Source organism: Pan troglodytes, chromosome 1 (genome assembly GCF_028858775.2).
Source record: "Pan troglodytes isolate AG18354 chromosome 1, NHGRI_mPanTro3-v2.0_pri, whole genome shotgun sequence".
Classification (NCBI taxonomy): Eukaryota; Metazoa; Chordata; class Mammalia; order Primates; family Hominidae; genus Pan; species Pan troglodytes.
The window spans coordinates 69,633,017-69,650,885 of NC_072398.2; the positions used below are offsets into that span (position 1 = coordinate 69,633,017).

At 39.5% G+C, this 17,869-nt stretch overlaps 1 protein-coding gene across 5 annotated transcripts in view; it reads right to left on the reverse strand.

Annotated features, from left to right (window-relative positions):
* The window catches only part of AXDND1 (axonemal dynein light chain domain containing 1), a 193,985-nt gene that overhangs the window by 71,769 nt on the left and 104,347 nt on the right, over positions 1-17,869 (reverse strand). For all 5 annotated transcript variants that reach the window (XM_054656308.2, XM_001157492.6, XM_054656307.2 and 2 more), the window contains 2 exons: positions 15,932-16,130; positions 1,328-1,421 (listed from right to left, as the gene is read on the reverse strand). In XM_054656308.2, coding sequence (XP_054512283.1) covers positions 1,328-1,421; positions 15,932-16,130 — 293 coding nt within the window. The remainder of the gene's footprint in view (positions 1-1,327; positions 1,422-15,931; positions 16,131-17,869) is intronic.

Consider the following 17,869-nt stretch of genomic DNA (forward strand, 5'->3'; position numbering starts at 1 on the left):
CGGGAGCTATGATGCAGGCCCCTGGGAGGCACCTCAGCTGGGCATCCAAGGCTGCACTGCAAACAGCCATGGTCAGGCTGGAGTCCTGGGAGAGTCCACAAGACAGGGGGGTGCTCAGGTGAAACTGGCCCTGTCTTAGGGGCAAGATCACCCTGTATTGTTCAGGTCTGATAGTTCCCCTAAGACTAATGTCTCCTAAAGGAGCAAGGCAGGCCTTGGGGGATAGGCACCCCTGACTGTGCTCCACTATAGATGCTCCCGCACCAAACCCTCCAGGCTCCACACTAGCTGGGAGTACCACCCCTACCACCTCTCTAAGCAGCTCTCTCTGCCAGCTCAAGTGACTGTGGGGGTCCTGGGATCTCCTGCTGTCTGAATTCCAGATGCCTACGGCAAGAGTAGGTCACTTCTCGCCTGCTTAGCTCACTTTTTCCCCAAGAGTCATTGGGGACCAGGAAGGAGTCCCAGTGTGTGGTATCCCTGTGCAGGGTTTCCAGCTTCCTCCCCCTTTAGCCCAGCATCTCTATCTTCCCTCTGTCCACCCTCAATGCCTTCCCTCTAAAGATAGGCTTGGAGTGCACCAGTCTTTCCAATCTTCTAGTCCCTCAGTGGCAGATGTTTCTCCTGGCTGAATTTAGTCAAGCATCTTGTCTCCTATATCCAACTTTTCTGTTTCTAAATATTAATAAGAGTTAATATGGATACACAGGATACACATAATTCCTCATGGAGTTTACAATCTTGCAAATTTTCTACACAGATTAATTTTAATAATGCAGTGTTAAAATTGAGGTATATAAAGGCACTTTCTAAGTAATCCCACACTATAAAAATTAAATTCTAGAAAATAACAAATTGAGCATATGATTTCATGGAGATAAATCCCTAATGGTAAATCAAGCATTTTTGCCAAAGAAGGGATTAATGTAGCAGCACCATTAGATACCAACAGTGCTGGAATATTCTTCCTAAATTCATTCAACAAACATTTACTGAGTCCCACCATGTGACAAGCACTCTGTTACCCTTTTTCTTATTCATTTTGGTTGTCAGAGGAATTTCTCCCAAGCCTAGGGATTGCCTGAATCCGTACTACCAGCTTTAACATATTTGCTCATTGACTCTTCAATTGCAAAACTTCATTCCAGAGGCAGAAACATTCTGCTTTAAAAAATCCATTGAAAATTATTTGAGAAATTATTATACAAGCTTCTATTTTGCCCTCTCAACCTCCTGCTTCATTTAAATAGGGAGAGCATTATTTTTCCTTGAAGAAATTTGCCAGCCGAGGCAAAATATAACGTCAAAAACCCTTACAAGTACATACGTGGTGCTGAAGTTCAATGTTACCGTTGTTAATTTCATTGCCTATCTTCAAAAGCCATTGTTGAATCATGTTAAATATATACGCTTGGAGTACCCTGAAGGAAAAATCAAGTAAAATAAAAGTGACTGGCTGATTTAAAGGATAAATGTAACTATCAGCTATGAGAAAGAGTTTTATTTGGCTGGTTATTGTAAACTTAGATGTTGACAACTGCTTGAGAACTGAGGAAAGGGGAATCAAAGCCCTGAATTATCTAGTATGATAGTTTACTCACTGACAAAGCTTTCCTAACCCCCAAATAGGTAGCAAGATGCACTTTGGACAAAGCAGATCTTACGTTCAATATTAGCTCTCTACTGTAAAAACTTACACCCTTTACATTTACTTCCAGGCCAGTACTATGTGAGAAGAATGAATTTTAAAATCCTCTCAATGAATGACTTCCAGCATGATAGTGTGAGGAGAAAGGCTGCCCTTTCCACCGCCCACCACCCCCGAAACTGGTAACAATTATTTTTTTAAATACACCACTTAAAGCCTCTAAAAATGGTGCTATGGAGAAGTTCCAAAAACATCTATTCGAGAAAATCTATGAAGATTCAGTAAGAAAGGCAATAATCTATGGTATTTGAACCATGACTGCTCCTTCCTCTCCTTAGCTCAGTGAGGCAGCAACTTCATTTCAGAATGCTGTAGCCAAGAACACAGAGCTCCCTAACCCTCTAGCTCCCAATCAGATGGCTTTCTTCCATGGATTTTTATACTGCCTCCAGCTATCTGGTGTTGAGTCTAGGTACTGGGTAAATGCAGGTAACAAGTAGGGGTTGTCTTTTTCCACCCAGCCCCTATATATATAATAAATACTCTACCCTATGCATAGCATGCCGAGAATCATGGGTCCCTGATTGTCTGGGCTTGTAAGGCAGTGGTTCTACTCCATGAGAGGCAATCCAAGAAGACCTCAGGCTGCTACTTTCCCCTCTAAGGAGTGCTCAGGTCTGACAGTGTGAGTGTCACTCAGAGAGAAGCTTTCCATTGTCCCTACCCCCAGCTCTAGAGCCCTAGCTCAGAGATTTTGCCTGGAGATAGAAGAAGGCAAAAAAAAAAAAAAAAAAAAAAAAAAAAAAAATTAAAAAGCTCCTAATCTTGTCCCAAATAAACTAACTTCATTTGCAACGTAGCCTGAAGATGTTCAAACCTAAGGGTGCTTTAAAGAACAGTGGAGGTTTGGTGAAATGCAATTCAGTGGAGATTCAAGATATAGGTTAAACTGTAGGCTAACTAGTTTGCAGGAAACAACCAGGCACTAAGACAACTAGAAGAAGGCCACTTGAGTTCAGAACAAGATCAAACACTGATCTCAGGAATTATTCTTTCCAAGGAGCCAAAATTACATGAAAGTAGTTTTAGCACAATATATGCCCCAGAGAATTATTGAAAACAATAGATCATTTATGCAGCCAACAGACACATGAAAAAATGCTCATCATCACTGGTCATCAGAGAAATGCAAATTAAAACCACAATGAGATACCACCTCACACCAGTTAGAATGGCGATCATTAAAAAGTCAGCAAACAACAGGTGCTGGAGAGGATGTGGGGAAATAGGAACACTTTTACACTGTTGGTGGGACTGTAAACTGGTTCAACCATTGTGGAAAAGAGTGTGGTGATTCCTCAGGGATCCAGAACTAGAAATACCATTTGACCCAGCCATCCCATTACTGGGTATATACCCAAAGGATTATTAAATCATGCTGCTATAAAGACATATGCACACGTATGTTCACTGCGGCACTATTCACAATAGCAAAGACTTGGAACCAACCCAAATGTCCAACAATGATAGACTGGATTAAGAAAATGTGGCACATATACACCATGGAATACTATGCAGCCATAAAAAATGATGAGTTCATGTCCTTTGTAGGGACATGGATGAAGCTGGAAACCATCATTCTCAGCAAACTATCGCAAGGACAAAAAACCAAACATCGCATGTTCTCACTCATAGGTGGGAATTGAACAATGAGAACGCTTGGACACAGGAAGGGGAACATCACACACCAGGGCCTGTTGTGGGGTGGGGAAAGTGGGGAGGGACAGCATTAGGAGATATACCTAATGTAAATGATGAGTTGATGGGTGCAGCACACCAACATGGCACATGTATACATATGTAACAAACCTGCACGTTGTGCACATGTACCCTAGAACTTAAAGTATAATAAAAAATAAAAAATAAAAAAATAAAAATGAATACATTTTATTTTAAATAAAAATGAATACATTTTATTTTAAATAAAAATAAATAAATAAATAAAAGCAAAAACAAACAAACAAAAAAGAAAACAATAGACCAATCAACTAGAAATTAGTGAAGTTTAACAGCTTGGTGTGGTCAAAGAAAAAGAAGCAAGCCTTGACAAAACACCACTGTCACTGCAGGGTGACAGTGGGCATACCCAAAAACTGCACCTTCTTGAGAGCAAGATCAGAGACTTAATACAAGGAAGAGGGGGGTAGCAACCAAAGTTGCTACAGTACATTATCTAGTATGTCCAGTATCCAAAAACCAAAAACAACAACAACAAAAAGAAACCTTACAAGGCATGATAAGAAACAAGAAAGTGTGACATATACACCAGGTAGGCAACAGAAACTGCCTGTGAGAGTGACCAGAACTCTGGTTTTTCAAAAACTTCAAAGTAGCTGATAAGGTTTGGCTATGTCCCCACCCAAATCTCATCTTGAATTGTAGCTCCCATAATTCTCTCATGTTGTGGGAGGGACCCAGTGGGAGATAACTGAATCATGGGGGCGGTCTCCCCCATACTGTTCTCATGGTAGCGAATAAGTCTAATGAGATCTGATGATTTTATAAGGGGAACCCCTTTCACTTGGCTCTCATTCTCTTCTCTTGTCTGCTGCCATGTGAGATGTGCCTTTCACCTTCCACCAGGATTGTGAGGCCTCCCCAGCCATGTGGAACTGTGAGTCAATTAAACCCCTTTTCCTTTGTAAATTACCCAGTCTCAGGTATGTCTTTATCAGCAGCATGAGAATGGACTAACACAGTAAATCGGTACCTGGAGTGGGGAGCTACTGTAAATATACCCAAAAATGTGGGAGCGACCTTGGAACTGGGTAACAGGCAGAGGTTGGAACAGTTTGAAGGGCTCAGAAGAAGACAGGAAAATGTGGAACAATTTAAAACTTCCTAGACACTTGTTGAATGGCTTTGACCAAAATGCTGATAATGATATGGACAATGGAATCCAGGCTGAGGTGGTTACAGATGGAGATGAGGAACTTCTTGGGAACCGGAGCAAAGAAGACTCTTGTTATATTTAAGCAAAGAGACTGGCAGCATTTTGCCCCTGTCTTAGAGATTTGTGGAACTATGAGCTTCAGAGAGATTATTTAGAATATCTGGTGGAAGAAATTTCTTTCTTTCTTTCTTTCTTTTTTGAGATGGAGTCTCACTCCGTCGCCCAGGCAGTGCAGTGGTGCGATCTCGGCTCACCGCAAGCACTGCCTCCCAGGTTCATGCCATTCTCCTGCCTCAGCCTCCCAAGTAGCTGGGATTACAGGCACCCACCACCATGCCCAGCTAATTTTTTGTATTTTTAGTGGAGACAGGGTTTCACCATGTTAGAGAGGATGGTCTCAATCTCCTGACCTCGTGATCCGCCCGCCTCAGCCTCCCAAAGTGCTAGGATTACAGGCATGAGCCACCACACCCAGCCTTTTTCCTTTTTTTTTTTTTTTTTTTGAGACAGAGTTTCGCTCTTGTTGCTCAGACTGGAGTGCAATGGCATAGTCTCAGCTCACCACAATCTCTGCCTCCTGAGTTCAAGAGATTCTCCTGCCTCAGCCTCCCAAGTAGCTGGGATTACAGGCATGTGCCACCATGCCCAGCTAATTTTGTATTTTAGTAGAGACAGGGCTTGTCCATGTTGGTCAGGCTGGCCTCGAACTCCTGACTTCAAGTGATCCACCCGCCTTGGCCTCCCAAAGTGCTGGGATTACAGGCATGAGCCACTGCACCCGGCCAGTGGAAGAAATTTCTAAGAATCACAGCATTCAAGGGGTGACTTGGGTGCCGTTAAAGGTATTCAGTTTTATTTATTTTATTATTATTTTTTTGAGACAGAGTCTCTCTCTGTCTCACCCAGGCTGCAGTGCAGTGGTTTGATCTTGGCTCACTGCAGCCTCTACCTCCCAGGTTCAAGCGATTCTCCTGTCTTGGCCTCCTGAGTAGCTGGGACTACAGGCATGTGCCACCACACCCAGCTAATTTTGCATTTTTAGTAGAGATTGAGTTTCACCATGTTGGCCAGAGCTGGTCTCGAGCTCCTGACCTCAAGTGATCCACCTGCCTCAGCCTCCCAACATGCTGGGATTACAGGCATGAGCCACCATACCCGGCCAGGTATTCAGTTTTAAAAGGGAAACAGAGCATAAAAGTTCAGAAAATTTGCAGCCTGACAATGCAATAGAGACAAATATCCCATTTTTTAAGAGAAATTGAAGACAGCTGCAGAAATCTGCATAAGTAATGAGGAGCCAAATGTTAATGCCCAAGACAATGGGGAAAATGTCTCCAGGTCATGTCAGAGACGTTTGGGGCAGCCTCTCCTATCACAGGCCTGAAGGCTTAGGAGGAAAAAATGGCTTCATGGGCCAGGCCCAGGGTCCCTCTGCTGTGCCCTGCATCCCAGCTGCTCCAGCCATGACTAAAAGGGTCCAAGATACAGCTGGGGCCATGGCTTCAGAAAGTGCAAGCCACAAGCCATGGCAGCATCCACATGGTATTGAGCCTGCAGATGCACAGAAGCCAAAAATCAAGGTTTGGGAACCTTTGCCTAGATTTCAAGGATGTATGGAAATGACTGGATGTCCAGGCAGAAGTTTGCTGCAGGAGTGGGGTGCTAATGGAGAATGTCTGCTAGGGCAGTGCAGAAGGGAAATGTGAGGTGGGCACCCCCACACAGAGTCCCCACTGGTGTGCTGCCTAGTGGAGCTGTGAGAAAACGGCCACTGTCCTCCAGACCCCAGAATGGTAGATCCACCAACAGCATGCACCGTGTGCCTGGAAAACACGTAGACACTCAATCCCAGCCCATGAAAGCAGCCGGGAGGGAGCCTGTGCCCCACAAAGCCACAGAGGAAGAACTGCCCAAGACCATGAGAACCCACCTCTTGAATCAGCATGACCCAGATGTGAGACATGGAGTCAAAGGAGATCATTATGAAGCTGTAAGATTTGTCTGCCCTGCCGGATTTTGAATTTGCATGGAGCCAGTAGCCCTTTTGTTTTGGCCAATTTCTCCCATTTGGAATGCCTGTACCTACCCAATGTCTGTACCCCCTTTGTATCTAAGAAGTAACTAACTTGCTTTTGATTTTACAGGCTTATAGGTGGAAGAAACTTGCCTTGTCTTGGATGAGACTTTGGACTGTGGACTTTTGAGTTAATGCTGAAGTGAGTTAAGACTTTTGGGGACTGTTTGGAAGGCATGATTGGTTTTGAAATGTGAGGACATGAGATTTGGGAGGGGCCAGGGGCAAAATGATATGGTTTGGCTGTGTCCCCACCCAAATCTTATCTTAAATTGTAGCTCCCATAATTCCCTCATGTTGTGGCAGGAACCCAGTGGGAGATAATTGAATCATGGGGGTGGTTTCCCCCACACTGTTCTCATGGTAGTGAATAAGTCTCATGAGATCTGATGGTTTCATAAGGGGAAATCCCTTTCACTTGGCTCTCATTCTCTTCTCTTGTCTGCTGCCATATGAGATGTGCCTCTCACCTTCCACCACGATTTTTTGTGAGGCCTCCCCAGCCACGTGGAACTGTGAGACCATTGAAACTCTTCCTTTTGTAAATTGCCCAGTCTTGGGTATGTCTTTATCAACAGTGTGAAAATGAACTAACACATGTTAGTTCATGTTCACAGAACTAAAGAAATCCATGACTAGATAAGCAAAGGAAGGTATTATAACAATGTTGCAGCAAATAAGAGAATAGAAATTAAAAATATAAATTGGAAAAAAGAAATAAATGAAAATTTTAGAGTGAAAAAGAACAATAACTGAAAAAAAATTTAAAATCACTACTAGGGCTCAACAGTAAATTAGAACTGGCAGAAGAGAGAAGAATTGAACTTGAAGATAAACATATGGAAGTAATTCAAGCCAAAAAATAAAGAGGAAAAAGAATGAAGCGACATGAAAACAGCCTTGAAGAAATATGGGACACCCTTACATATAAAGGGAGTATTGGAAGTAGAGAAAAGAAAAAGGTACATAAAGATATTCAAAGAAACAGGATCTGAAACTTTCCAAATTTATTGAAAAACAGTAACACATTCAAGAAGCTTAACAATCTCCATGTAAGATAAACACAAACAGGTCTACAAACTTATATATGAGAGTTAAAATGCTAGAAGTCAAAATAAGGAGAAAATCTTGAAAGTGGCAAGAGAAAAACAACACATCACTTACAAGGGAGTCCCAATAAGATTAACAGCTGACTTCTCAAAATAAACAACAGGTGCCAAAAAGCAGTGGGATAACATATTCATAGTGCCTAAAGAAGAAAAAAATGTCAACCAGGAATCCTATATCCAACAAACATGTGTTCCAAAAATGAAGGTGGAATAAAGACTGCCCCAGATTTTAAAAAAAACTGAAGAATTTGTTGCTAGTAGACTTTCCTTACAATAAATCCTAGAGCAAATTTTTCAGGCTGAAAGCAATGACCACAGATGGTAATTAGAATCTACACAAAAAACAAGGCATTATAAATAAAATATGCAATTTTAAAAGACAGAATGAATGCATATTTTCTATTTCTTAACTGATTAAAGAAGAAATTATATAAAATAACATATGACATATTGTTGGACCTACAACATAAAAATGTAATATATGTGTAATATATATGCCAAAACAGCACACAAGAGGTGGATGGGAGCAAACTCTAATGGGTGATAGAAATGATGACAGATGGTAAATTTATAATTATAACAATGTATTTTTGTGTTTGTAATATTGTATTACACCAATTCTACAATGCTATAAAGAAATACCCAAGAATGGGTAATTTTTAAACAAAAGAGGTTTAATCAACTCACAGTTCCACATGGCTGGGGAAGCCTCAAGCAGCTTATAATCATGGCATAAGGGGAAGGAAAAGCAAGTACCTCTTCACAAGGCAGCAGGAAAAAGAGAAGTGCAAGCAGGGGAAATGCCAAATGCTTATAAAACCATCATATTGCATAAGAACTCACTATCATGAGAACAGCAGAGTGAAACAGCCCCCATGATCCAATCACCTCCTTCCCTTGACATGTGAGAATTACAGGTCCCTCCCTTAACACATGAGGATTACAATTCAAGATGAGATTTGGGTAGGGAAACAGAGCCAAAGCATATTATTCTGCCCCTGGCCCTTTCCAAATCTCATATAATTTCACATGTCAAAACCAATTATGCCTTCCCAACAGTCCCCCAAAGTCTAAACTCATTTCAGCATTTATTCAAAAGTCCACAGTGCAACATCTCATCTGAGCAAGGCAAGTCCCTTCTGTCTATGAGCCTGTAAAATAAAAAAAACAGTTAATTCCTTCCAAGATACAATGCAGGTAGAGGCATTGGATAAATGCTCTCATTTCAAATGGGAGAAACTGACCAAAACCAAGGGGCTACAGGCCCCATGCAAGTCTGAAATCCAGTAGGCCAGTCATTAAATCTTAAAGCTTCTAAGTAATCTCTTTTGATTCCACATCTCACATCCAGGTCATGCTAATGCAAGAGGTGCATTCCCACAGGCCTGGGCAGTTCCAATCCTGTGGCTTTGCAGGGTGCAGCTCCCACCTGGCTGCTTTCATGGTCTGGTGTTGAATGTCTGTGGCTTTTCCAAGTGCACAGTGCAAGGTGTTGATTCATCTACCATTCTGAGGTCTGGAGGACAGTGGCCCTCTTCTCACAGCTCCACTAGGCAGTGCTCCAGTGGGGACTCTGTGTGGGGGCTCCAAATACATTTCCCTTTCGTACTGCCCTAGCAGAGGTTCTCCATGAGGGCTATACCTCTGCAGCAGACCTCTGCCTGGACATCCAAGCACTTCCATACATCCTCTGAAATCTAGGTGAAGGTTCCCAAACCTCAATTCTTGACTTCTGTGCACCCGCAGGCCCAAGACCACCTTTTGAAGCAATGGCCCAAGCTGTACCTTGGCCCTTTTTAGCCACAGCTGGAGCTGAAGTGGCTGGGACACAGGACGCCATGTCCCAAGGCTTCACAGAGCAGTGGGGGCCCTGGGCCTGACCCAAAAAACCATTTTTACCTCCTAGGCCTCCAGGCCTGTGATAAGAGGGGTTGCTCTGAGGATCACTGACATGCTCTGAAGATATTTTCCCCATTGACTTGGCTATGAACATTCAGTTTCTCATTACTTACACAAATTTCTGCAGCTGTCTTTATTTCCTCCCCAGAAAACGGGTTTTTCTTTTCTACCTCATGGTCAGGCTGCAAATTTTCCAAACTTTTATGCTCTGCTTCCTTGAATGCTTTGCCACTTAGAAATTTCTTCCACCAGATACCCTAAATCATCTCTCTCTAGTTCAAAGTTCCTCAGATTTCTAGGGCAGAGGCAAAATGCCACCAGTCTCTTTACTAAAGCATAGCAAGAGTGACTTTTATTCCAGTTCCCAGTAAGTTCCTCATCTCCATCAGAGACTACCTCAGCCTGGACTTCATTGTCCACATCACTATCAGCATTTTGGTCAAAACCATTCAACAAGTCTCTAGGAAGTTCCAAACTTTCCCACATCTTTCTGTCTTCCTCTGAGCCCTCCAAACTATTCCAACCTCTGCCCATTATCCAGTTCCAATGTGGCTTACATATTTTCAGGCTAACTTTATAGCAGTACCCCAATTCCAGTACCAATTTCCTATATTACTCCATTCTCACACTGCTATAAAGAAACTACCCAAGACTAGGTAAGTTGTTTTTTTTTTTTTTTTTGAGGTGGAGTCTTGCTCTGTCACCCAGGCTGGAGTGTGAACTCGGCTCATTGCAACCACTATCTTCCAGGTTCAAGCAATTCTCCTGCCTCAGCCTCCCAAGTAGCTGGGATTACAGGCACCTGCCACCATGCCCGGCTAATTTTTGTATTTTTAGTAGAGATGGGGGTTTCACCATGTTGGCCAGGGTGGTGTCAAACTCCTGACCTCAGGTGATCCGCCCACGTTGGCCTCCCAAAATGCTGGGATTACAGGTGTGAGCCACCACACCCAGCCAAGACTAGGTAACTTATAAACAAATGAGGTTTAATTTGATTCACAGCTCCACATGGCTGAGGAGGCCTCAGGAAACTTACAAAACTTACAATCATGGCAGAAGGGGAGAAAGAAGCAAGTTCGTTCTTCACAAGGTGGCAGGAAAGATAGAGGTGCAGGCAGGGGAAATGCCAGATGCTTATAAAACCATCAGATCTCATGAGAACAGCGTGGGGGTAACTGCTCTCATGATCTAATCACCTTCCTCCATTGACATGTGGGGATTACAATTCAAGATGAGATTTGGGTGGGGACACAGAGCCAAACCATATCAAATATTAAGAGATGTAATGTGCATAAAATTATACCACAAAAGGTGGGAAAAGGAATCAAACTAGATAGAAGTATATCTATATGTCACTGGAATTAAGCCAGTATAAATCTGAAGCTAATTCTTTTTTTTTGAGACAGAGTTTCACTGCTGTTGCTCAGGCTGGAGTGCAATGGCGCGATCTTGGCTCACTGCAAACTCCACCTCTTGGATTCAAGCAATTCTCCTGCCTCAGCCTCCCAAGTAGCTGGGATTACAGGCACCCGCCACCACACCCAGCTAATTTTTGTATTTTTAGTAGAGACAGGGTTTCACCATGTTGGCCAGGCTGGTCTTGAACTCCTGACCTCAGGTGATCCACCCCCCACTTGGCCTCCCAAAGTGCTGGGATTACAGGCGTGACCTGAAGCTAATTCTGTTAAATTAAGGGGGTTATGGTAAACTCTAGAGAAGCCATTTAAAAAACTTTTTAAATGTAGAGAAAAGTCAGTACAGAAATGAATTCTACATTAGAAAGTATTCATTCATTACAAAAAAAAAAACAATAAAAGAAAAACAGAGAAACAAAAAAGTCATGAAACAAAACAAGCAGTAAGATGGCAGAGGTAAATCCAACCAGGTCAATAATATCTTTAAAGGTAAATGGATTTAACAATCCAATTAAAAGCCAGAGATTGTCAGACTGGATTAAAAACATGAATCAACTATATTGTCTCTATAGAAGACATACTTGAGATTCAAAGATACAAATACATTAAAAGCAAAAGGTATATAACAGTATAAAAGGAAAAGATATGTAACAGTAACCACAATAAAGCTGGTGTGGCTGTACTGATAGCAGATAAAACAGATTTTAAAATTTAAAAAGTTACTAAAAATAAGGAAGGATATTTTATAATTATAAAAGGATCACTCCATCAGGAAGATATAACAATTATAAACGTGTGCACCTAATAACAAAGTACCAAAAATACATGAAGCAAACATCAAGAGAAAGGAAGGGAAAAACAGACAATTTAAGAATAACAGTTGGAGACTTCAACATCCCACTATCAATAATGGTTAGAACCACTACACAGATGATAAATAAGGAAACAGAAGATTTTAACAATACTATAAACCAACTAGACCAGACATCTCTAGAACACTTTCTCCAATAACAATGAAATATACATTCTTCTCAAGTGTACATGGAAAATTCTCCAGGATAGACAAGATGCTAGGCTGTAAAACAAACCTCTATAATTTTAATGCTAGAATAATATAAAATATATACTCACACCACAATGGAATGAAATTACAAATCTGAAACTGGAAAAAAATGGGAAACTCACAAATATGTGGACATTAAATAACATACTCCTAAATAACAATGGGTCAATGCATAAATCACAAGAGAAATCATAAAAATACTTTGAGATTAATGAAAATGAAGACACAGTCCGGGCGCAGTGGCTCACGCCTGTAATCCCAACACTTTGGGAGGTCAAGGTGGGTGGATCACAAGGTCAGGAATTCGAGACTAGCCTGGCCAAAATGGTGAAACCCTGTCTCTACTAAAAATACAAAAAAATTAGCCAGGCGTGGTGGCACATGCCGGTAATCCCAGCTACTCCGGAGGCTGAGGCAGGAGAATTGCTTGAATCTGGGAGGCGGAGGTTGCAGTGAGCTGAGGTCATGCCACTGCACTCCAGTCTGGGTGGCAGAGCGAGACTCCATCTCAAAAAAAAAAAGAAAAAAAAAAGAAAATGAAGACACAACATATTGAGCCGTCCTTAGAGGGAAATTTATAGCTGTAAAACCTGTGTTAAGAAAGAAGAAAAATCTCAAATCAATAAACTAACAGCTCAACTTAAGACTATGGAAAAGGTAGAGTAAACTAAATGTAAAGAAAGTGAAAGGAAGGAAATAATAATGACTACAGCAGAAATTAATACAATAGAGAATAGAAAAACACTAAAGGAAATCAATGAAATCAAAAGATGGTTATTTGAAAAGATCAACAATATTAACAAACATTTAGCTAAGTTGACCAGGAGAAATAGAGAAGGCTCAAATTATTAGAATTGGAAACGAGAGAAGGGATGATCTTCTTTCAGAAATAAAAAGGATTATAAGGGAATACAATGAACAATTTTGCCAACAAATCAGATAACTTGGATGAAATTGTCAAATTTCTAGAAAGACACACACAAAAAACTGATTCAATAAGAAATAGACAATATAAATAGACTTTTAACAAGTGAAGAGATTGAATCAGTTCTCAAAAACCTACCCACAGATGGCTGCACCACTGAATCCTCCCAAAGAGCCAAAGATGAATCAACACCAATTCTTCACAATATCTTCCAAAAGATAAAGATGGAGGGATACTTCTAACTCATTTCATGAAGCCAGTATTACATTGATATAACACCAGGCAAAGACATCACAGGAAAATAAAATAGACCAATGTCTCTTATGAATATCAATGCAAAGACTAGCAAACAGAATCCTGAACTGATCAAAAGTATTTTACACAATTACCATGTGGGATTTATCCTATGCAAGCAAAGTTAATTTAATATCCAAAAAGACAATGAATGTAATACATCATATGAACATGAAAAAAATAATCACATGATCATCTCACTAGATACAGAAAAAGCATTTGTCAAAATCCAACAACTTTTTTATGTAAAAGCATGCAACAAATTAGGAATAGAAGAAAACTTCCTAAATCCAATAAAAGGCATCTAGGAAAAACCCACAAATAACATTATACTTAATAGTGAAAGACTGGATGCATTTCCCATAAGAATAGGAACAACATCTTCCATTCAACATTGTATTGAGGTTCTAGCCAAAGCAATTAGGCAAGAGAAGGAAATCAAAGGCATCTAGATTAAAAAGAAACTACTTCTATTTATAGGTATGATCTTTTGTATAGAAAATACTAAGAAATCCTTTAAAAAATTATTGCAACTAATAAATGAATTCAGCAAGGTTTTGGGATGTAAGATCAATATTTTAAAAATCAGTTGTGTTCCTATACATATGCAATAAACAATCTGAAATAAAGTTTTAAAAATCTTATTTGCAATAACATTTAAAAAGTACTTAGGAGTAAATATAACAAAAGAAGTGTACAGCTTATACTCAGAAGAAATTAAAGAAGATCCAAATAATTGGAAAAACATCCCATGTTCATGTAGAAGACTTAACATGTTTAAGATAGCAATATTCCCATTCTGATGTACAGATCCAACAAATTCTTTTTCAGAATCCTAGTTAATGTCTTTGCAAAAATTGACAAGCTTATTCTAAAATTTATACGGAATTGCAAGGTACCCAGAAAAGCCAAAATAATCCTGTAAAAGAAGAGTCAAGTAGAAAGACTCACATTTCCCATTCCTTTTCAAAACATTCTACAAAGCAAGAATAAGCAAGACAGTGTGTTACTGACACAAGGGTGGACATATAGATCAATGTGATAGAATTAATCATTCAGAAATAAATCCATGACTGATTTTCATCAAAATTGTCAATACCATTAAGTGGAGAAAGAATAGTCTTCAACAAATGGTGCTGGTACAACTAAACATCCACATGCAAAAGAATGAAATTGGACCCTTACCACACACCATATACAAAAATTAACTAAAATGGATCAGAGACCTTAATGTAAGAGAGCAAATGCTACAAAACTCTTACAAGAAAACATAGGGGTAAATTTTCATGACCTTGGATTTGGCAAAGAATTCTTAGCTATGACACCAGCACAAGCAACAACAACAACAGCACAGAAAAAATTTCCCTCAAAGAAAATACACAAATAGCCAATAAGCATGTGAAACAATTCTTCACATCATTTGTCATTAGGGAAATGTGAATCAAAACCACAATAAAATAACACTTCAGTCCCTCTATTATAGCTAGAATCAAAAGTCAGATAATAAGTATTGGCAAGTATGTGGAGAAATCAGAACCCACATGCACTTCTGATGTGAATGTAAAATTGTGTAGGTTTTCCAAAACACCTTGGAAAACAGTCTGGCAGTTCCTCAAATTATTAAAAATAGAATTGCCATATGATCCAGCAATTCCACTCCTTAGGTGATACATACCCAAGAGAAATGAAAACAAATGTTTGTCCACAAAAAGCATGCACATGAATGTTTATTGAAACATTACTCATTAAGGCCAAAAGATGGAAACAATCCAAGTGTCTATCAATGGACAAATGAATAAATAAAATGTGGTATATCCATAAATAGAATATGATTCAGTCATAAAAATGAACTACTGAAATATGCCACAACATGGATGAACCTTGAAAAAATTATGCTAAGTCAAAGAAGTTAGACACAAAGACCACACAGTACAATGATTCCTTTCAAATAAAATGTCCACAACAGGCCAGGTGTGGTGGCTCACACCTGTAATCTAAGCACTTTGGAAGGCCAAGGTGGGCGTATCACCTGAGGTCAGGAGTTCGAGACCAGCCTAGCCAACATGGTGAAACCCCGTCTCTACTAAAAATACAAAAATTAGCTGGGCATGGTGGCAGGCGCCTGTAGTCCCAGCTACTCAGGAGGCTAAGGTAAGAGAATCACTTGAACCCGGGAGGTAGAGGTTGCAGTGAGCCAAGATCTCGCCATTGCACTCCAGCCTAGGAAATAAGAGCAAGACTTCGCCTCAAAAAAAAAAAATTGTTCATAACAATACAATCAACAAAGACAAAGTAGATTTGTGGTTGCTTAGGGCTGGGGGTAGGACGGTAGGAGAGGATGAAGGATTGCAGAATGATAGCTAAAGTGCATAAGGCTTCTTTTTGAGGTGATGAAATATTCTAAAATTGACCGGTAATGGTTACTTATATCTATAAATATACTGAACACCACAGAATTGTACACTTTGAAAAAGTGAATTATATATGAAGTGTATTGCAATAAACCTTTAGGAAAATTATCTCCGAACAAAAGAAACCTATGGGAACTTACGAAACAGAATCTACATCTATGTGCTGTGGAACAATACCAGTAAGGTTTAACAATATATCCAAGTGTGATTTCATTTCATTAATTTTTTCATCTATTTCCTGCCATTCTTCAAGAGGCGTATCAGGAAACTCCAGGTTTTCCAACTTGAAAGCACAGAAGTCAAGAGAACTAATCAAACTTGGAAGAATTTTGGAGTAACCTAGAAAAGTAAGAAAAGCATTAACTTTTAGAAATATTTGTAAGACTACTATTTTAATACCAAATTATAAAATCCTACTGAGCAAGGGCTTATCTTTTAAAAATCTTTTATTATCCTACAGCTTGACTAGCAGAGAACCTTACAAAAAGCAGTTCCTAAATAAATGTTTAATGAATAAGCACTGTGTAATTGGTGCTTTAATGACTAACAAATTATTTTTTCAATGACAGTTTATATCCTACATTTCTTGTCTTTTCAGCTGAGAATCAAATGCATTAAACCCAGAAACTATCAACTATAGTTTTCTGTAAAAGACCTTAATTCACTACATCATTCTTTTAAGAGGACAATGATAATAATCAGCTTCTTCATGATTATGGGATAGTGAATAACAAATTAAAATAGATTATCATAGTTCTTGAGTCATTTTTTAGGTTATTGATCAGGGTTTCATAAAGTTTATAGCTTTTAGTCTGAACAAAACTTGAGTGTGGATCCTAATGTGGGTCCAGTGGACTGATTCACTATGAGATTATGGCAAAATACCCTCTTTTTCTTATTTATTTGCAAAATACAAAATGAAAACATTCCCATCTCAAAGTTATATAAAGACAAGTAATTTAAAAGGAAACTTTTTCTTGTCTTGGATGAAAATATTTTCACTGCCTTCCTTCATCAGTAAATTTTGATCTTTTAGGAATATTCAAAATGATCTGCTAATTTCACCACCATTCATAATTTTGACTTCTTCTTTTATTTTAAACCATTTGCTACCTCATTTTTCTCTGCCCACTGTACACAGTCATCCCTCAGTATCTACAGAGGATTGGTTTCAGGACCCCCATGGATACCAAAATCCATGGATTCTCAAGTCCCTTACAGAAAATGATGTGGTATTTGCATATAACCTATGCGCATCCTCTCGTATACATTAAATCATCTCTAGATTACTTATATAACCTAATACAATGCAGATGTTATGTGATATTTATTATACTATATTGTGTTTTTATTTGTACTTTTTAATTTTTTTTAAGTATTTTTGATCCACGGTTGCTTGAATCTGATGATGCAGAACCCGCAGATCCAGAGGGCTGACATGGATAAGTATTGCCATTTTATCAATAACTATATTATTGCTGCCATAGAAAATTAAATTGTGTTTTCCCATGTAGCTTTCATAGTGCAGTTTTAAATTGAACAATTGTGCCAGTCAATGGTTCGGGGTTGCCTCAGACACTTTGCTGAGAAGGATTCTTAAGAAACACATGATGCACTGAGCAAAAATGCTTTAATGAATTTTTAATATCTTTCATGGACTTTGAAGGATGGAACTTCAATATCTTTCATGGAAATTTGGGATATTAAGTCACTCTACTCAGGGTCGGGTGGTGGACAAAATTGAAGTACAGAATTTGCTAAGGAGTAGAGGTCCTGGTAACAGCAGGATACTATTGGGACCCCTAATTCTCTGAAGCATTACATCTTAAGAATAATGGTGGAACAGAAATAGAACAGCCCTCAGAAAGCCCAAGGCCAGACTTCATTTCAGCTCAGTCCCTGCTTGGATTAAGGTGATCCGTGCCTGCACTAAATGACCTGCCAGAATAAAAAGTAAAATCCTTCTTATGTAATATAGTATCATCCAGAGTCTCAAATTATCTCTAAAACTTTTCACACACAATGTCCAACATTCAATCAGAAACAGAAATATGAAAAGAATGGACTCAAAACCAAGA